Source organism: Erpetoichthys calabaricus, chromosome 16 (genome assembly GCF_900747795.2).
Source record: "Erpetoichthys calabaricus chromosome 16, fErpCal1.3, whole genome shotgun sequence".
NCBI lineage: Eukaryota > Metazoa > Chordata > Cladistia > Polypteriformes > Polypteridae > Erpetoichthys > Erpetoichthys calabaricus.
The window spans coordinates 81,265,366-81,287,738 of record NC_041409.2 but is presented as its reverse complement, the minus strand read 5'-3'; the positions used below and the strand labels follow the sequence as shown (position 1 = coordinate 81,287,738).

The following is a 22,373-nucleotide window of genomic DNA, read 5'->3' as shown; positions in this document are numbered from 1 at the left end:
GCGGGCAAGACCAAAGAGCTGTCACAGGACGTCAGGGACAAGACCTGCACAAGGCTGGAGTGGGTTACAAGACCTTCAGCAAGAAGCTTGCAGGTGGCGCAATGGTAGTGCTGCTGCTTTGCAGTCAGGAGATTGTGGGTTCACTTCCCGGGTCCTCCCTGTGTGGAGAGCGCTTTGAGTAGTGAGAAAAGCTCTATATAAATGTAAAGAATTATTATTAAGGTGACAACTGTTGATGTGATTACTCAGAAATGGAAGAAATATAAAATGACCATCAATATGTCACCAAGGGGGAACACACACTTCCAGTTAAACTCACTTCACCAAGGGGGTAAAAACTAGGTTCTGCTGCCATAATGGTTAAGAAACACTGCTATAATAAATAGTTAAATAAATAACAGGTAATGAATAGAGGAGAGCGAGCGAGTTTGGGAGCATGCACTGACCCACCACACACCAAGCCACCTGGATTGGGACCCAAGTACAGTGGGTGACACCTCAGCACCACACTGGAACAGGAATGAATAGATAAGTAATAAATAAACACAAATAAAAAAAAAATCACAAATAATAAAAAGTAACAAATGTACTGCATATAAATAAAACTGCTAGGAAGAGATCGGAGATCTTCATAGTACCACGATCAACTGGGGACCAATAGTCTGATGTTTTCGATATCCATCTCCAGATCACTTGCATCAAATTCAGTCTGCAAAGTCAGATTAATTCAGCGATAATACAGAAAATGTCCATGGAGTATTTTGCTTTGCACATTTGCTTTTGTCTCATCAGATGCTGATGCCATTTTTGAGGCGGTTTGCTCTTCACTACTCATGCACGCACAGGGAATCGAGGTCAAATCAAAAAAGCTACATAACTTTCCTTCAAGCAAAAAGAGTTGAATTAAAAAGTAAGGGCGAGTTGTGTCTCATGTTTCAGCAGATTACCATCCTCTACGCCTGAATTTTGACAAAAGTCAAAATCAGCCCTGAAAGAGTTAATGTAAATCATCAAACCTAAAACAGATTTGGAGAACAAAGTCAAAAATCACAGCCAAGTCATAATAAAAAAAATGGGACTAGATATGAAGCATCGGTGAAAAGTTTTAGAAGGTTTATCCATAAATGCTGATAAATCAAAGGTAATGGTAGTCCTCTTTTATGCATAATTCTTCTGGACATCACTTCATGGCAACCACACAGCAATCAGAACACAAGCTCATAGAAAATGGTGATACCACAAATTCAAAACGGTGTTGTGGGAAAACACAAAAATTATTTAACATCTTTACTACAGCTGAATCGCCACGCAGCAACCGGGACTACTCTTTTTATCTTTAGGCAAGTAAAAAGTTTTCTTCCTTTTTAGTAATTCTGGTGTGTTTATGAGGGCACTGCTATTGTTTGTTATTTACTGAACTTTGTTAAAAAGCTAAATTCCCCCGTGTGACAAATAAATGTCTCTACTGTCAGCAGCCACCGGATTTGAACCAAGGGCTGTGACGCAGAAGCCCTGACCATCCTGGTTTTTAGTGTCCGTTTCCACATTATGCTGTAATATGGACCTGTGATCATTTTTACAGAAGTTGTAACTGTTACAGACGTGTTCACTCAAAGTCGCACTAAAACACAACTCTGTGCAAAACGGAGGACACTTACCTGTTTCTTGCTTCCTGTAGATGCAGGTGAGGATACCCATGATGCAAGAGGTGCAGAGCTTAATATTATTTCTGTCAACCACCTATCTTTAGAATCGCAACTGCCAATATTGTCTTCATAGTTGGCAAAGCTGCCGTCATACAATCAGAAATGCCACAACAGGAGTCACACTTCTATACAATACAGGAAAGGAGTACAGTGATAATTTTTTTAGTACAGAACTTTATTTAAACAGAACATGGCTGACAGACACATGCAGAATTAATAGAGAAAAATGCTTCCAAACAGGAACTAAACAAACATTCTTATTCGTGTCTCAGTCGCAAACATTTCACTAGTCAGGAATTTTTTTTTGCAAGACAAAAACGTATAAATTTCACTAAAAATTCAATTTTGTGTGAATTTTTACTTATCATAAAGCATCACATATTGAAGACCTCATGAGGGCATGGCCACCATGTGTGTTGTTAAGGCCTAAGAGCCGTTACTGTGAGCGCTCACACTTGACGTCACTGATGCTAACTAGCTTGTAACGTTTGCATTCAGTATCAGAAGCTTGACCTGTGAGATGGAAACTATTATTATAAGGCCTGTTTGATTATGTTTAGGAAAAACAGGAAAAAGACGATACTTCTCTAGTTAAAGTTTCTGTCATTAGTGACTCAGATCCAGAAAAAAAAAAAATTATAGGGAAGACATGTTAGGAGTGCCGACTTTTGCCCATTTTTCCTACCGGTTACTGCTTATGTGTCGTCTTTTTCAGGGCAACATTTTATTTCTGAACTCCACCCTTCCCTTTATGTTCTAAAATTTTTCTTTTGTTTCATGTACATATTGTACTCATTCCTGCAAGGTAAAGCAAAATACCAAACAATACGAGTGACTCAAGAAATATTAAATTCCCAATACAATTTATTTTTGGAGAATGTCCAATCATGACACTTCCCATATTTCAAGTATACAGTGAACTGTCAAGATCCTCTAGAAGTCTTTATGAACAACACTGAATTCTCTGCATACTCCAGGAACGAAGCCACATTTGAGCGATGCTTAGGATTTAACGTTTTCTGTGCAGTGTTTCACACTTGAATAAGCTACCTAAATGATTCAGACCCAATACCAATTATTAAATACATTAAATGTTTGAGAATCACCAGTATATGCCCATGATGGGTCTAATTGTACACCCCTAGTCCAACTCCCTGTACAGAAAAGAGTGAATGGAGCGCACCTCTGATCAAAAGCCCCAATACACAGACGCACTAAAGTGAATGTATTAGTTACGTTATTCCAGGTGTATTCCACCTAACAACCTTTTAAAGATGGGATGCTCAATGATACTTCAAGAATGGCCACAAAAACCTTCAACCACTTTGTAAATAGCCTTTTTCAAATGCGTCAAATAAAGTCTAGTATGTGAAAAATAATCAACTGTCTTATTATTGGGACGGTTGGTCTCCTAGCAGAGCAAAAAGCAATCAATGCTTAGGCACCATCAGAAGTCATAGCAGAACAAAAAGGTGAAGATTAAAACAAACAAAAGAATTCTAGTGTTATTATTCTCCAAAATGAGAATCACAGGTACTTATGACATACCATTGACCATCAGCTTCCTTCTTTGAAGATGCTGACCAGCAAGTCATCATTTGATACAAAGTAGGAAGCAGCCCTCTAGACAGAATGCTAGTCACTCACTGGGTCAATTCAGAGTATCTACTTAACCCTAACCTGCATGACAACTTTAGTGCCTGAAGAGTAAGACTTACAGACAAAAATGAAAACCAGCAGACCTCACAGGAAAGCAATAACAGTGCTAACCACTGTGCCACCATGCCAACGCATTAAAAATTTACTTTTTTTTTTTTGATTGGCTAATCCTGTTATCCCAAGGATAAACCACCTTTACTTTATTGAGCATCCTTTTGTACTGGACACAATCCCGAGACACTTTGAAAGTGAACATACACAGTATACAGGACGAGTGACTTGATCAGGGACTAACAGGGGCTGAAGGCAAGCAACAAGTAGGCAACCTAGTGGCTCGAAAACTCCACTTCCTTAGCCATTTCACACTGCATATGAATATCTAATTTAGCTGAACTGTTGTACATTTTTTTTTTTCATCAATGTTCTGCAAATGGCTAATATGTGAAAGCCGTTTTTAGGTGGCGTACTGATTAGCACTGCTGCTCAACAGATCGAGGGTCCTAGGTTTAAACTCCGGCCCCTGTCATCTCCTTGTTTGTGTATGGAATTTCCTCCCGCATTCCTAAACACTTACAGGTTTAGCTAAATTGGCTCCGTTTGAGTGTGGATGTGCAACATGGCTGGCTCGGTGATGTGCTGGCATCTGTCCTGACACCTTCTGTGGAATTGATTTTTTTTTTTTTTAACCATTTGTTTCTGTACATTTTACATGTTATACCTATGCTATGGAAAAAAAAAACAAGTTTTACTGCTACAATTGCTTTCATATTTGCATATGTGAAGCACTGGCAGATAATTTGCTCACATAAAGAATTAGTCATGAGAACTGAACAAGGAAATGAACACATGACAGTTCAGCACCTTAGCCATTAGCACACAACACTTGATAAACTTCAGGATATCCTCCTTCTTAGTGAACCCAGCACAATATGGAAACACCTTACATCAGCTCTGCCAAAAAAATAAGATGTGCAACGAGTATAATCAAATGTACAAAAAAAAAAGAAAAGAAAAGAAACGGCACAATGTGAATCGTGTCATTCATTAAAGAAGGCTGGCAAGGCAAATGTGATTATTACTTGTTGACAGCAGAACTGATTGTTCATTCTCTGAAAAGCTGAGCTGGAATTGATAATCTTATCCAATATTATATAGCTCTTGAAGTACATGGTTGGGTAACCAACTTTACGGTTTCCACTGAAGCTTTCAAAGCTGAAATTCTTAAAAGTGACGCCCCCATGCTTACAGACTACAGATCTGCTGAATCCGAGTTCAATTTCACTAAATTATAAAAGCAGTTATACACTTAATTGTATTGTTACTCAAACAATTTGACAGGCTGGTGTGTGTATTCAGCATAAAAATGTTTGATTTTAAGAACTCCAGGTTGCTATGTTCAATCACTATCAGTTATTCAATGTGCGACTCCAGGTCACTTATTCATCTTGTACTTCAGCATCTGTTGTCTCAGAACACGTGGCACCAAATGTAGGCTGAAGGCAAGCTTTACTCCAAGGAATACATTTGGCTTTGCTATTACGTAAAGTTTCAGAACCATTCGTGTATTTTAAATTCTGGTGGTAAGGTCTGCTTTCTGGTCTTTTATTTACAATTTCTTCACCAAGTGGGAGAGAAGGCCGAATTAGAAGGCCAACTTCATTCATTTGATACTCTTTCTGAGCCCATTCCCGACGCTGCTTTGCTTTTACCTCCAGCTGCCTCAGTTCTTTGGGAAGATCCAGAATAGAATCCTGTGCACAGAAAAATAAAAAAAGCATTAAAAAACTAAATAATATGAAGAAGAAAGGCCTTTTTGTTTTTAGTTTTCATCTAACTTTAAACTTGATCAAACCAGTCAGGAGGGAGACTCTCTCTGCTGCGTCGGATGCACTATCCCAAGGGAGATCCATGCATCCACCCATTCACTCTCACTCATCATGGGACTAATTTAGATTTGTCAGTTAACCTAATGTGGGAGGAAAAAATAAATCACAGTGGCTAGAAAAAGAAAAAAAATAAATAAAGATAAACACACACACACACACAAAGACAAATAGGTAATGGCAAGTCCTGGATTCTCAGTCGTACAGATCTGTGAGGCAGCAGCTGTAATAATTGTGCCTTTCATGCTGCAATATTATTTTGCTAAACTCAAAAGAAAATAATACAGTGATTTCCAGAGGTGGGTAGTAAGGAGTTATATTTATTCTGTTACATTTACTTGAGTAACTTTTTAAAAATTGTACTTCTAAGAGTAGTTTTACTGCACCATACTTTTTACTTTACTTGAGTACATTTGTGAAGAAGAAACGCTACTCTTACTCCGCTACATTGGGCAACACTCGAATTGTTACTTATTGTCCCCATTATATACGCAATATTTTTGCCAGAGAGAAGCCACCAGTGGATCTACTGCATGACTGTTTCACCAATCAGACGTAGCAACAATAATTACACGGCTCCATTTCACAAATCAGACGTAGCCATGCGGTCACATTACCACACACAAACTGTGGCGGCATAGCGGCACAAATTCCTCACAGATAGCGGACAGGGAAAGAAAGAATACATGAAAAATGAGAGCCAATACCTGCTGAAGCTTAACCATCACTTCACTGAGTGAAGAACAGGCACGTTTTAACCAAATATGCACAGACACAGACAGTCAAGGTAAAGTGAGACTTCTTGTACGTGCACAAACTGCCTTGTTCTAATGTTATTTTCTATCAGCTGTGCTATTTGGAGGTCCAGTGAATATGCAGTATTATACTGTCAGTGTACAGTGATCCCTCACTATATCGCGCTTCGCCTTTCGCGGCTTCACTCTATCGCGGATTTTATATGTAAGCATATTTAAATATATATCGCGGATTTTTTGCTGGTTCGCAGATTTCTGAGGACAATGGGTCTTTTAATTTCTGGTACATGCTTCCTCAGTTGGTTTGCCCAGTTGATTTCATACAAGGGACGCTATTGGCAGATGGCTGAGAAGCTACCCGGCTTACTTTTCTCTCTCTCTTGCGCTGACTTTCTCTGATCCTGACGTAGGGGGTGTGAGCAGGGGGGCTGTTCGCACACCTAGACAATACGGACGCTCGTCTAAAAATGCTGAAAGATTATCTTCACGTTGCTACCTTCTGTGTGCAGCTGCTTCCTGAAGCGACATGCTGCACAGTGCTTCTCATACTTAAAAGCTCAAAGGGCACGTATTGATTTTTCACTGTTTTGTTTTTCTCTCTCTCTCTCTCTCTCTGCTCCTGACGGAGGGGGTGTGAGCTGCCGCCTTCAACAGCTTTGTGCTGCGGTGCTTCGCATACTTAAAAGCCAAACAGCCCTATTGATTTGTTTGCTTTCCTCTCTATTTCCTTTGAAGAGGAAGATATGTTTGCATTCTTTTAATTGTGAGACGGAACTGTCATCTCTGTCTTGTCATGGACCACAGTTTAAACTTTTGAAAAAGAGACAAATGTTTGTTTGCAATGTTTGAATAACGTTCCTGTCTCTCTACAACCTCCTGTGTTTCTGCGCAAATCTGTGACCCAAGCATGACAATATAAAAATAACCATATAAACATATGGTTTCTACTTCGCGGATTTTCTTATTTCGCGGGTGGCTCTGGAACGCAACCCCCGCGATGGAGGAGGGATTACCGTACAGTATATCTTGCCACTGTAAGTAGTTTGCACTGTTCAAACATACATGTTACCTACTGTAGGTATTGGCTTCAAAAGCTTTGTTGTGAAAAACTAAGATTTGGAACTTTGTGTTATTTGTGCGTCTTTATTTTGTAAAGATTTTATTTTTACTCATTTTTTATTTTATTATTTGGAAATAGCAGAATTTGCACATTATTTTATATTTTTGTCTGTCTTATTACAACATTTCTAAAAAATAAATAATTTATTATGATCAAACAGTAGTCTTTTCACCAAATAATTTTTTACTCTTACTCGAGTCATTTTTTTGGATGACTACTTTTTACTTCTACTTGAGTCATATTATTTTGAAGTAACGCTACTCTTACTTGAGTACAATTTTTGGCTACTCTACCCACCTCTCGTGATTTCCAATATACTATAATGGAAGATAAAGGGGAAACGATTTACTACTAAAATGGAACTAAACCTGCCAGTGGAGATCAAGACAAATGGTGAAAATCCTTAGCAGATAACTCAGAAAATGGTAGCCTTGGCTGCCTAATTGTACACCTCCAATCCTGCTCCCTGTACACAAAAGACTGAAAGCAGCGCGTCTCTGATCAAAAGCCCCAATACACAGACAACTAATACATCCACTTTAGTGCAAGTTATTCCATGTGTATTCTACCTAACAACCTTTTAAAGTTGAGATGCTCAATGATAGTTTAACAATGGCCACAGAAACCTTCAAACCACCTTGTAAGTAGCCTATAAACCAGGGGTTAATTCGAGCATAAATGTCAGATGTAGAAATCACATTTTTGAACTGACAAAAGACTCTGCTCAAATCAAGACTGCACAGAGTACTCAACCAACCTTTTCATCCATCCATTATCCAACCCACTATATCCTAATTACAGGGTCACGGGGGTCTGCTGGAGCCAAACCCAGCCAACACAGGGTGCAAGGCAGGAAACAAACCCTGGGCAGGGTGCCAACATCACCGCAACCTTTTCATTTATAAATTAAATTAACCAATTCTCACCAAAAATTTGTTTTGAAAAGTTTAGATTAAAGACAAAAATGTGAAACTTACCACCAAAAGATGTAGGAAGCATATACTATACTAATGCAGACTATGAATCAGTTTTAAGATTTCACTATCCACTTTATTTACAAAGTGTCATTTCAATAAGGAAAAATAAATACAGTAGGTTAAAGATGGGCCCCATGTTTTAATTAGTAATACTTGCTGATCACGGCGCTGGAGAGTGATGATGTACTGCATTTTGATTAGACATGCAAGTGATAATTTAAATGTACTCCATACATGTAACTTGAATGATTTTCCTTACCGGAGACAATGCTTGAAAGTGAACAGGTTCCTCAAGGTTTATGCTCAGATAAGTGTCCACTAAACTTGTAAAGTCTGACATAAGAGCATCCAGCAGGGCTAGTCTTAACTCTTGCAGATGAACAACAGACAATGCCATTGCACTGAGTAAATGAGCAGGACACGGTCGATCATAAAATATTTCAGGGCTCTGCAAATATATGGGAAATTCATACAATTAGTAAAAAAAAAATAAAGATGTTCAAACAGATTGTTTTAATCCAAATCAACATCCTGTGAAACATGCATAGGAAACATGTAAACATTAAAATATTAGCAAAGTCACAGAAAACATTGTCAAAGAACTTATCTAAAACATAGCTACAAATGATTATGAAAGCCTCTGTTTTTTAGCCATCTGATTGTGGTTTTTGCACCATTTCTGCTTGATCACTGGTAATCACCAGTCATTTTCAGGGATCCAAGAAACACCATCATGCCTTATCACTAGGGTATAGCCACATGGCTGATGTGGCCAGTTTGAAGTCAGTACATAAAATGACCTGAAATCATTCTGTTGAACGTTTCTGCAGAAATGTGTTTTTTGTCAAAACACTTCAAAAACTTTGGAACATTTTCCTTCCTGTTTGTGTGTATAGTAATCCCTCGCTACTTCGCGGTTCACTTTTCGCAGATTTTATATGTAAGCATATCTAAATATATAACGTGGATTTTTCACTGCTTCGCGGGTTTCTGCAGACAATGGGTCTTTTTACTTCTGGTATTTGCTTCCTCAGTTGGTTTGCCCAGTTGATTTCATACAAGAGATGCTATTGGCGGATGGCTGAGAAGCTACCCAATCAGAGCACGCAGTTAAGTTCCTACGTGCTGCTGATTGGCTCAGCGACGGAGTGCTGCATTAACCAGGAAGTCTCATCTCACTCATTCAGCATTAACGTGCTCTTGCTACTGCATTCAGGGGATTATCACCTTCATCGTCATCATTTTTACTGCGCAGCATATTCATCACCATCATCACGTCATATATAGCTATGTGTACTTCGTTATGCAGTAAGTGTAAACTTATCTACCGATTTCATATTGCTTAGCAGTTGTCCCTGTTATTAATAGAGTAAAGGGTGGGTTGTAAACAATACAGGGAGGGTTTAAAAACGTCCAAATACACGTTAAATAATTAAATAAATATGGTGTCCCTACTTCGTGGAAATTCAGTTATCGCGGTCGGCCTTGGAACCTATCTCCAGCGATAAGTGAGGGAATACTGTATTTACCTTTTTTTTTTTTTTTTTTTTTTTTTTTAAGCATCTTGTAGTTCTCCTGTTTAATGCAGTTATCCATATTTTTCTTTTTCTAAGCGGTGGTGTTTTTACCTATTTGAATTTTATTCCAAACAGACAAGTCGACTGCATTGTCATGCACATGGGAGGTAGCTAAAGGGCTCAAAAAAAAGGGTAATTCCATGCCGGACCAGTGGGTGGCAGAGTTCACTGATCCTTTCTTTTTCCTTTGCACACGGACCACTGGAAAGTCCACGTGGGCTTGATGACATCACTTCCGGTTTGGAGGCCCAATAACATCACTTCCGGTTCCTGTCTAGATGACATCATTTCGCCTGCCCAGGTTTTAAAACCGCCATGTTTTGTCTGCCTCACCAGTACTGTTTTGGACTAATGTCTGTTAAGACCTATTGAACTACTCTTTGCTTTTTGACAGCCTATTTTAAGTACACGGGTGGCTGCCCCTAAACCAGTTTGCCGTGTTGTCTGAATCCTTTCAAAGCGTATAGTCAGCAGGGTGAAGCCAAGCTCAGAAGAGCTTAAAATTAGTTCTGTCATTTAGCTTTATTCTTCAGGCTTATGATTGCTCCCAGTAGTGCTCAGGAGAAATTTATAACAAAGGCTTGTTATTTGAGAAAAGAAAATAAATAAATAAATAAATAAATAAATAAATAAAACACAACATACCACACTGGTCAGTTCATTAATGAGTAAGCAAACCCGACTATAGATTTGAAATACTACTTTATAAAAAAGTTTGTGTTTTAATCTATCTATCTATATACAGTAATGGCAGCAAAGTAAGCAAATAAAAAAAGAAATAAATAAATTTACCAGTACTTAAGAAGCAACATCCAGAACGGTTGCTACTTAATGTTTTATTATATTTTGTGTATTTTGTAACATATATAAAGTCAAAGTGAGAACAGATACAATTTGACTTGTCAGAGAAATAAACATTTTAATAAGACACAGAAATAATGCAGGATTTGTATAGCAATATCATACCTTTGATATAAACTGTAAGGAGGATGCAGATATTTTTAAATGGCGCACCAAGCATTCCTCAAGTGGACTGACTCGGTCTGGTAGATACCCTCCAGTTTCATTATAGTAATACATCACATCAGCAACCTGAATAAAAACAGAAACATAACCAATAAAAAGTTTATTGTGAAGCAATATTAAAAAAGGAACTATACAATCTCTTAATTATTATCTTATAAAAGAAAAATAAAGAATGACCAATGACAACCCTATCGCAAAAACTGAGCCCAGTAAACCTGCACTCGTGACACTTTCATTGTACGTTTGTACTAATGATCAGATTCTTTTGGTTACTACAAGGAAACCATAATACCATAACACTAAACTATATACCAGAACCTATTCAAAAGTGTACTCAGTCATCCCAATCTGGTAGTTCTCTACACACGGTTTCCAACCTTCTACACAGAACTGAAGAGACAGGTTAGCCAAGACATTCTTACAAAATCAGCATTTCAGGGTAGATTTCATCCACTCCTCCTGCTTTCTTAACAACTACAGCAACCTTTGCCTCAGAAATCAACCCAAACCCCAACTAATGCTACTGGCACTGCCTCCTCCAAGGGTAGCTTATTCACCAGGTTTAAAACCTCTGGTAACTGTTCATGAACTACAAGAAAATGTGCAAAGTTAATGTTTCTCCACCCTTGCCAAGTCACTAAACTATATACCAGAACCTATTCAAAAGTTGCTCAAAAGTAATTTTTTCATTTCATTAAAAATCCTCACATGCATTGGCCAATAATTCGGCCAACTACTGGGTTCTGGGAATATTTTGTTAAAAAATGGAGTCTTTCCTGCTGGCACTGCATGGAAGTCCACATTGCCTGATTCGCAAGTTTGATGGGAGCTGGTTGGCCACCACAAAAAGAATAAACCATCCTTCTGCCATAGCTTTGTGCTGCCAACTCAACAACGGAGGTCTTCAGCTGAGTCCATTAAGACTCTTTACCCAGGTCTTAGAATCTCCTAATCACTTTTAACAAGCCTCTCTTTCTTTTTGGGTTTTCCAGATCTGTCCTGTAGACGCCTTTCATGAGCCAGCTTCCAATTAACTGATAACTCAAACTGCACATTATTTGCAAGTAATGTCAAGTTTAATTAGATTTAAAATTGTGAAGTTAAACCTTCAAAGTTCAATTAACAAGGGATCAAAACAGAATTATTTTATATTGCAGCTCCCTGAAACCCTTAAACTGATTGAGGCAAATTTCAGAAATATATACATTTGATGTGTGAAGCAATACTGAGTTAACAAAATACTAAAATGTACTACTAGGTGCAACGTTTTTGTATCATTTGTATAGAGATGAAAAAGGAAATTATTTTCATTACCATCAATAGTTCCAATATATTAATAAGCATGGCAAAGACATTTATGCAGAGAACATACAAAAATGTTTTTTTCATTTATACTTTGGGGGGATTGGTGGATAAGTGTGGTGCTCCCAGGGATCATATGCTCATATTGTGTAATTTGTTAAAGTAAAACTACTAACTGTTTTTATTTTTTATTTTTTTTTACCAAACAATGCAATTGCTGGATTGTTTTACTTCTTTGAGATAAGCAGGCAGGTAGTGGATTCCTGAAAGATAACATCTAGGTTATAAAGCATGAAGCATAAAGGTTTCATATTCACCAGTTAAGAGATAATGCACTGTACAGAGAACAAAGTAAAAGAAAATCGGTCAGGGATCATAAAGCAGCAATTTGATATTATCAGACTGGTCCTTGATATGAAACACATCAGCTACCATCAACTTCTATGAAACATGTTTTCTATTCTTTGGATCAGTACATATTTCTTAGGTTTTGAAAGTATTAAAAAAAAAAAATCGAATCTGTATACTGTTTAACTTGTAATGTTTATGCTATCAATAAGACATATATACATCTATTTTATTATTCTGGTAAGGTGAAATGTTACTTTGCAAAATTGCCCTAAAAAACATGGCACACTATGAGACAAAACCTTACATGAAATACCCTGTGAATTTGCCTCTTATTTTCAAATAGTGTGTGGCATTTGTGCTCCATTAGTCTGCTGGAAATAGTTCTGTGTCTGTTAGTTATGTTCGGTGACTGATACAATAACCTTATACATGTTTTCGCATTCTTTGCTGTTCAGATACATTACTGAGCATATATACTGGAACTAGCCATCCCCCGCAGCTTCGCCCACGTATTAGTGAAACAGGACAGTGACGAGGGCCTCGCCCAGCTCTCTACTCCTGACGTCACTCTTCCCCCTCCCCTCGGCCCACACCCTCTGTCTAGGATTAGCACAAATATATATCGCTCCTGCAAGCGAACTATGATTCTTAGCGCAATGGCAGAAGTCGCAAAATTGACCGGAATATTCAAGCAAATTATAGAAAAAAAGATCTAAATCCATTAAGTAGTTCTCTTGTTCGCTAACTAAGTAGAGTTAAGGTTACGCCCCGAGGCAGACACGTGAGTGAGGAGGGCCCACCCCCCGATGAGCCTCTCTCGGATTCGCACTAATAAATCAGTACCGCAAGCGAACTATGATACTTAGTGCGATGAGAAAGTCGCAAAAATCAACAGAATGTTCAAGCAAATTATAGAAAAAAACCCAATCTAAATCCGTTAAGTAGTTCTCTCATGAAAAGTGAACAGACATACAAACGGGTCTAAAAAACTATATAAGAAATTTCATACTGGACCACAAAAATTTTAAAACCGTTTCTTAGCGAGCACCTATGGGCCAAGGGTAACCTACATTCCAAATTTCAAGTCCCAAGTCCTCATGGCTCAGGAGATTTTATGATGAGTGAGTTAGTGACTTTTGGCTTTTTAATATTATATATATATATATATATATATATCCTCTTTAATAAAATCCCTGTGTGTGTCCAGGTGTCCGTGTGTGTGTGTGTGTGTGTGTGTGTGTCTTCTGGTGAAGTGCGCATGCGCGGGGCATGGCGCGATGCGCGATATTACTGTCAGAGAAAGTTACAGGCGTTTTACGGAGATACAAACCAGTATTACTGCGAGAGGAAATTAAAGGTACACAATACAGTGACGCATATTACAGCCACATACAAGCCAGTATTACTGTCAGAGGAGATTAAAGGCATATTACCAACGCGCAAGCCTGTATTACCGCTAGAGAAAATTAAAGGTATATTACAGACGTTCAAGCCAGCGGACGTACAAGACAGTATTACTGTCACAGAAAATTAAAGACACATAATATACGGCGGCAGCCCACGAAGAACGGTCAGCTCAGCAAGTAAACATCAGCAAAAGAAAGGCTGAAAGAAAGAAAAATACGACAAACAAGAATGAGGTCAAGGTCCCTTGCCATTTAATATAGACTGTTCCTACTAACGTTTATGCACTACTGTTCTAGCACCCGTTATAGTAACGGGCTAAATGACTAGTATATATATAAAAAAATAAATAAAACATTCTCCTTGTAAATGTTATATCTGGGACAAAATGAAAACACCATAACTTTATTCATTCATCACAGGCAGCCTTATGTGGTTTTGTAGTCAGTCTGACAATTTTCCAACTTTTTTTGTTTGGGTGATTAAAATATTTATTATCAAGTCCTTCATTCTTCTCCTTTATTAAATTGTTTACAAAACATCATCATATTGGTTTCTTGGATTTACTAGTATATAATACATACCTGTGTATCAAATACGCTTGTCAAATCAGTCCTAAAAAGTGTGTGCAAGCAAGAAGACATACTGCGACAATCATGTATCACCTTTAAAAGAGGAGGAGAGAGGGGGTTACATCATTTGTTTGTCAAGGAAACACATTAGATAACACTATGGAATCTTAAAACCCTAATTTACAAGATATAAATATACTGATAAAAAAATACCACTGATTTTTTTTTTTAACCCCACTCTTCCAGTGAAGCTGGACAGAGTGACCCACAGAGCTTTTGCTTCTGATGTCAATCATCCAAACAGGTGAGACCAATCCACAAACAGTGGAAAGTGCCTAGTTTGAGGAGAGCAGGACATACAGTAATGGCAGGCATCCTAAAGTGAGCCTGGAGAAGCCAGAAAATACCTGTGGTGCAGAAGGGACGTGTATAAGGGACGTCCCCTCTAAAACTATTAACATATGGTAAAGAATATATATCCAGCCATTATGCATACCCATTTTACCCAATTTTCAATCGTGGGGGCTGGAGCCCATTGCAGAAGACGAAATAGTATATTTGGTTTTACTTTATTACTTTGAAGGGGAAATGACACAGAAGTTCATACCGGACACAACCATAATATTATGCTATTTTGTTTCAAATAAACACCACAAAAAAGCTTTTAAAATTATATAAAAACCATTACCAACCTTTAGGATGTTACTGTCTTCCAAAATTATTGTAAGCCCATTTTTAAAAGCTCTTGATCCAAGGAGCATAATGTCAAATAAATAAACTCTCGTCTTTGTTGCAATCTACAGAGAAGCAAGTGTGAGAATATCAAGTCACCACATGGTGGCAGGATATCACTGTTTTTTCCCAACATTTTTGTTAAGCACCAGAAATGTATTACTGAATTTCACATCTACGTATATGTCTTGTGTGTGTATATTTTCTGCTTAGTAAAAAATGCTGAAATTTGTCAGGCTGGTACATCTAAGTCAGTAGGCATCCACTAAGAAGGGGCATTTTGATATATCTCAATATTTAGGGGTCACGCCCACCACAATAGAAAAATCAAATACTCCAAAATCTCAAAAATGCGTTGACAGATTTGATTTAAAATGTGGTGATGTTGCAGAAATGGTTTGTCGTTAGATTTTTATTTATCGATATCATGTTAATTTTTATGCTTTGCATGGCACGAATAGTGGGCTTTACACAAACAAAGGATGCAGCAGAAGCAATTGACAGCGGCACTGGCCAATAGGGTGGATGGAGAACTTAAAAGAAAAGGAAGTGATCTGGTCAGGAGGATAAAAACACATAATTGCATTGTCTTATATATAGTGTGATGAGAAAGAAAAAGAGAAAGTTCGGTGAAGCTCAATGAAAATACGAAGCAAGCGCTATAAACTTCCAGTACCAGTGCTAGACACTGTAGCTGTGAATGTTGAGTATGGCTTCAACAGAGAGAAATGGAGGCAGATGTGGCATCCTTGGACCCAAGACAAGGGGAACAGATAGGGAAAGTTTAAACTTTATGGGCCTTCCACAAGCTATTCGATTGTAATTTACACTGCTCAAAAACTGAATGGAACCCTTAATCATCACAGTCTAGCAGCATGTCAATTAAGCTTCACGGATATCAATCTGTCCAGTTAGGAAGCTTAAGTGATTATGAATCAACTTCACCTGCTTCAGTGCAAATGAAAGCGACAACAGGTGCACTGGAGAGGCAACAGCAAGACACCCCCAAAAAGGGAATGGTTTTGGCAACAGACAATTGCTCTCTCCTTACCCTTCCTGACCGATTCTTCTCTAGTTTTGTTTTGCTAGTGTCTTTGTCAATACTGATAGCATGAGGCAGCACCTGCAGCCCATTCAGGTTGCACAGGTAGTCTAGCTCCACCAAGATGGCACATCTGTATGTGTGGTCGCAAGGTTTGATGTATATTTCCCAGCAAGACTCAAGGCATGGAGGACACCAGGATACATGCCGTTACACGAGGAGAGTTGGACAAGGCCGTAGAAGGGCATCAGCCCAGCAGAAGGACTGGTATCTGCTACTTTATGTGAGGAGGAACAAAAGGAGCACTGCTACAGCCCTACAAAATGACCTCCAGCTGGCTACTGGTTGTCATGTTTCTGACCAAACAGTCATAAACAGACTCCAGGAGGGTAGCAGGAGGGCCCGACATCCTCTAGTGGGACCTATGCTCACAGTCCATCCCTGTGCAGCTCTGCAATGGGCACCCCATTCTCCTCAGAGACAAGAGCAGGTTCACACCAAGCACATGTGACAGATGTGAAAGAGTCTGGAGACAACATGGTGAACGTTATGTAGCTTGCAACATCATCCAGCATGACCGGTTTGGAGGTGGATCAGCAATGGTCTGAGGAGGCATATCGTAGAAGGGTTGCACAGACCTATGCGTGCTAGGCAACTGTGCCCTGACTGCTAATAGGTACCGGGATGAAATCCTCAGAGCCAGTGTCAGACTCTACACTGGTGCAGTGGGCCCTGGATACTGATCCAGGGCTGGGAGGATATACCTCAGGACATCACCTGCCGTCTCATCAGGAGCATGCCCAGATGTTGTCGAGAGTGCATTACAGGCACATGGAGGTCATACACACTACTGAGTCAAGTTATTAGTTGCTCTGATGAAATTCACACAAGTTGGATCAGCCTGTGATTTCAATTTTTGACTCTGATTTTCAGTGTGATGTTGAATCCAGCCCTCAATGAGTTGATGATTTTGATTTTCATCGACTGTTGCTACATCATTTTCTTCTCAATGAATTACACTGTATTACTCTGTAAAGATTTTCCACTTGAATATTTCGTTCATCAAGATCCAATGTGTGATTTAAGTGTTCCCTTAATTTTTTTGAGCAGTGTACATTCATATCTATAGACTGTGAACGGGGACTCCAACCCGACCTTAAAAATCATTTACATGTACATCTACTTATTTTGAAAGAGGATGCACTAACCCCATTCCTTCCACGGCTCTCAAAAATTCTATGCATATACATTCACATCTACAGACTTTAAATGGGAACCTACTATCTTTTAAGAAGCCACAAAAACACAGTAGCGTCACTTATTTGCTCTCACTTTAAGCACAAGAGAAAAACACCCTAAAAGCATTCAGTTCATTAAATTAACACACCAAAATGTTTGAATATATAATGAATGAAAAACACAAAAAGAAATGTAAATAAGTGGAAATCAAACATCCAATAATGATATTTACTCAAAATTTCTTATTATTCCTACTGATTACCCATTTCAATTCAAAAGAATACACTTTCCTGTAAAATTGTGTTTTGCAATGACCATTGACAAAAGCCAAGTCACTAGAAAAAGCAGACCGTGATCCAATGGAGGAATGTTTTACTCATGTGCAACTGCATGTAGCATGTTCAAAAGTAAGCAGCTCCAGATACCTAATAATTATCATTATTACTTATTCTTTGACTTTCACCATTATCCAAGGTGACTTAAATTTGAAATACAAATAGTTACATTTAATTCATTTTTATACATGGAGCACAATCAGGTGAAGTGGCGTGGTCACATAGTGCCAGTGTCAAGATCTGAACCCACAACTTCAGGGTTTGAAGTCCAAAGCCTTAACCAGTACACAACACTGCCTGGCAATATTAGCCTTTAATAAAAATCCTATAAATATTGTATACAAAAAGTACTTCGCTACTGTGAATAGCACTTTGAATGCATAGAATTACCTGTTGGCAGCATAACTGAGGTCCATTGTCTTATAAAAGTAACATAGCTAGTTTTTATTTAAAAGCAGATACAGTAATCCCTCCTCCATCGCGGGGGTTGCGTTCCAGACCCCCCCCTCCCCCCCACCCGCGAAAGGTGAAAATCCACGAAGTAGAAACCATATGTTTATATGGTTATTTTTATATTGTCATGCTTGGGTCACAGATTTGCGCAGAAACACAGGAGGTTGTAGAGAGACAGGAACGTTATTCAAACACTGCAAACAAACATTTGTCTCTTTTTCAAAAGTTTAAACTGTGCTCCATGACAAGACAGAGATGACAGTTCCGTCTCACAATTAAAAGAATGCAAACATATCTTCCACTTCAAAGGAGTGCGCGTCAGAGAGAGAGAGAGAGAAAAGCAAACAGTCAAAAATCAATAGGGCTGTTTGGCTTTTAAGTATGTGAAGCACTGCCAGACAAAGTAGCTGCGAGGAAGGGAGCAAGCATTTTTCAGCATTTTTTAGAGAAGCGTCCATATCCTTTAGGCCAGTATGCGAACAGCCCCTCTGCTCACACCCCCTCCGCGAGAGAGAGGAAAGCAAACAATCAAAAATCAATACGTGCTGTTTGATCTTTTAAGTATGCAAAGCACCATGCGGGAAGCATATCGCTTGCAAAGCAGCCACATGTAAGCCCAGCAAAGAAGGGAGCAGTGTGAAGGTAATCTTTCAGCGTTTTTTGAGGAGCGGCCGTGTCCTCTAGGGGTGCGAACACCCCCCCGTGCTCACAATATATTTGAGGAGTTTTATTTAATACATAATTACGCGCTGTGGTTGGGTAGCTTCTCAGCCATCTGCCAATAGCGTCCCTTGTATGAAATCAACTGGACAAACCAACTAAGGAAGCGTGTACCAGAAATTAAAAGACCCAATGTCCGCAGAAATCCGCGAACCAGCAAAAAAATCCGCGATATATATTTAAATATGCTTACATATAAAATCCGCGATATATAGTTAAATATGCTTACATATAAAATCCGCGATAGAGTGAAGCCGCGAAAGTCGAAGCGCGATATAGCGAGGGATTACTGTAAACAGTTTTACAGCCTTAGTCAATACAATACTTGAAAGAACAAGAGAAAAAACAGTAGCATTTGCTTCAGTAGTAAACCAATCAAGGCAAATTTTACACCTAAACATATGGGGAATATGTTTAAGTGATAAAGATCTATTACATTCAGAAGGTTGTTTCCCCTCATTATATTCACTCAGGCATTACCATACCTGCATCCAGCAGAGTCTATTTTGTTGAAATAAGCCCACACCACTGATGCCAACACCAATCACTTTCTGTTTTTTTATATGCATAATCTGTAGATAAAAACAGGAATATTGAAATCAGCATTTAAATTTTACTGTACTACAGCAGACACACCAGAATAAATTTAAAACATATTTTTAACCTATTTATATTAAATGAACATTTGCATAAGTTGAGGTGAATCTTCCTTTAAAGTTTTGTTCAGTGTATACCTTTTTGAAATGAGTAGTTTATTTGTTAACTAATCTTTAATAATAGGATCAAAGTGTAAATAACACATGGCAGCAAGAATTATAACTGCACAAGAAATTAAAACCCCATTAAAATAGATTAAACTGAATTGTGACTAATATGTTCTGTTATGTTAGCTAGCCAAGAAAAAAAAAATATTTAAGAAACTTTTTCCTAACTGACACAGTGCTGCCAGGACAGGCTCTGGCCTACTGAACTGGACTAAGCTGGCTTAAAAGTATTGTTTTAATTTGCTAGCTATATAAGAGAACATCCATCCATCCATTTTCCAACCCGCTGAATCCGAACACAGGGTCACGGGGGTCTGCTGGAGCCAATCCCAGCCAACACAGGGCACAAGGCAGGAAACAATCCTGGGCAGGGTGCCAACCCACCGCAGGACAAATCAAGTCAATGAATGCTTTTAAAATTAATTTTTGTCCATTTCTCTGTTTTCTTATCCAATTTTTCCAATTATTTTACTGAGTCTAAAAGGGCCAGAGGCTGTCAAAATCCTTGGGTGGAGTGCCAACTCACCAGAAGACATTTAAGTTTTATTTTTGTGAACATATAAAAAAAATATTACAAAGAATTCAGATAGTAAATACAATCTTTATTGCAAAGAACACATAAAACCTGCTTATTCATTCATGGTCACAGGAACTAAAGCCAAAGTCTGCAGGACACAATCACACAGATACTAACGAGGGGCCATTTTAAGAGTTGCCAATTAACCTTAGCTGCATGTCTGACATGATGGAGGTAAAGAGAAGCAGCTCAGGCAACAGGGGAAGAGAGAAAAAAAAACACACACTCATTAAACACAGGATGACCACACAAATGTCATACACACAGTGGTCAGGCTGGGATTTGCAACACAGAACTCTGGAGCCACACCTAAGTTTAATAGATCGGCCAAGCAGAAGCAGCACAGGAACAGCACATGACAAGGGATAGGCTTGATACTTCAAAAGAGGAACCTACTGTAGCAAATGGAGAATGCGCCTTCATTTGCCAATGTGAGTGAATTGCTAACAGGTTGAGGTATGGCCTGTTTGTTTAAATGGTATCCTGGATAGAACTGCACCAAAGTGAAAGGGAGATCAAGGATGTCTGGTAGAATGCCACGTGAATACCCAGAGATAAGAAAAGGATTATCCAACATGGGTGAAATGGAAACCTTGTACTTCATTATTGAAGTCATGCAGCCAGGGAGATGCAAAAGATTATTGGTCCTTTATTTACATGCCTCAACCCTGTGATTCTGAGATACCACGGGCTGGCAAATCTGGACTTTCACAATGCATTTCTTACTTGCATAAACCAGAATAAAGTTTACAGGCTGTTTTCTGCCTCTGGATTCAAGAATCAAGCCGATGATAACTCCCCAATTGACATGGTGGGAGTCTCTGGATATATTGTTATCTGCTGCCTTTTATTCACGGCAACTTACAATATTAGGATATGTAATGACTTAAAAAACACTGCACTATAAACTTTTTACAAGCTGTTTAAGTGACCTGCTCAAGATCACACAGAGAAATATAACAAGAACTGAGTCAGAAACCCTATGGTTTAAAGTTCTGGAAAGGAGGAGGAAGCCATCCCAAATCCACCCCCAAAGGTAGTTAGGGGGCATTGTTTTTAAGTCTGCATCAATGACATATCTGGCTCTTTTTCCTTCTGTGTTATGGTTGCACACAGCAGTCCCCTCAACACAACATTGAAGTCAAACAGACTTTCAACATCATCTGCAGAAATGCTACATCTCCTGACTAGAGGCTCAATTTGCATAGGACTTTTCTGAATTAAAATGTATTGGCGATTCTAAATTGGCCCTAATGTGTGCTTGGTGTGTTTGTGTGTGTCCTGCGGTGGCTTGGTACCCTGCCCGGGATTGGTTCCTGCCTTGTGCCCTGTATTGGCTGGGATTGGCTCCAGCAGACCCCCATCACCCTGTGTTCGGATTCAGCGGGTTGGAAAATGGATGGATGAATTAAAATGTATACATAGCATTACAATGAATTAATGCAATTGGAACAAAAATATACAATACTTACAGCAGGAACAAAAAGGTCACAAAAGCTGTCAATAACAATATATTTTATGTTTTCATCTTCCACAGCTACAAAAGAAAAAAAAAAAAATCAACTACTACAGTACATGTTTCAGATATTTTTATACAATCTCACCTTTCCCTAGAATAGCTTTTTGAAACCTTAACTAAAAACCTTAAAAATGTAATGGAAGCATTTCTTAAGTCAGTCTACTCTAATTGAAGATCATTATCTAGATTTTACACTAAATACTATATCAAGAATTTCAAATCAAGTTCTTAACAGTGGATGGCTGGATATGTTTAGGTTGACTGCATAAAATATTATTTTAGTTGTACAGTATGCGTGATTTCACATTTTCGTTTTGTCTTCCTGTATTCATACTATTTATAGTAACTATCTCATGAAAGAAAACCATCACAGTAAAAAGCACAGCATGTGCAAACACAACAAAGATGATAACAATAATCACGTTATCATCATACTACCATTTAAAGATACTGCAGTAGTTTTAGTTTTTTGCTCAATTTGAAAATATGGATTACAAACATTAATCCAGCCCAAGATGAATTTAAAATATCATTATATTACACTATTTGCATTAACACTGTAAAACAAAGTGAAAAAACAATTGTCTGCTTTTGGTACTTTGTAGTGCAGTGATGCCTTACCACCTCCTGGAATCAGTAATCCATGCATTCATTACGTCC

The 22,373-nt window shown here is 38.5% G+C and overlaps 1 protein-coding gene across 1 annotated transcript in view; it reads right to left on the bottom strand.

Moving 5' to 3' along the window:
- Positions 1–1,904: 1,904 nt before the first annotated feature.
- Positions 1,905–22,373, bottom strand: part of exd1 (exonuclease 3'-5' domain containing 1) — a 34,238-nt gene continuing 13,769 nt past the window's right edge. Inside the window, exons 5-11 of the mRNA XM_028822034.2 lie at positions 21,667–21,731; positions 19,339–19,425; positions 15,025–15,129; positions 14,345–14,425; positions 10,644–10,769; positions 8,360–8,548; positions 1,905–5,116 (exon numbers count right to left, since the gene is read on the bottom strand). Of these exons, the coding sequence (XP_028677867.1) occupies positions 4,802–5,116; positions 8,360–8,548; positions 10,644–10,769; positions 14,345–14,425; positions 15,025–15,129; positions 19,339–19,425; positions 21,667–21,731 (968 nt within the window). The 3' untranslated portion in view covers positions 1,905–4,801. The remainder of the gene's footprint in view (positions 5,117–8,359; positions 8,549–10,643; positions 10,770–14,344; positions 14,426–15,024; positions 15,130–19,338; positions 19,426–21,666; positions 21,732–22,373) is intronic.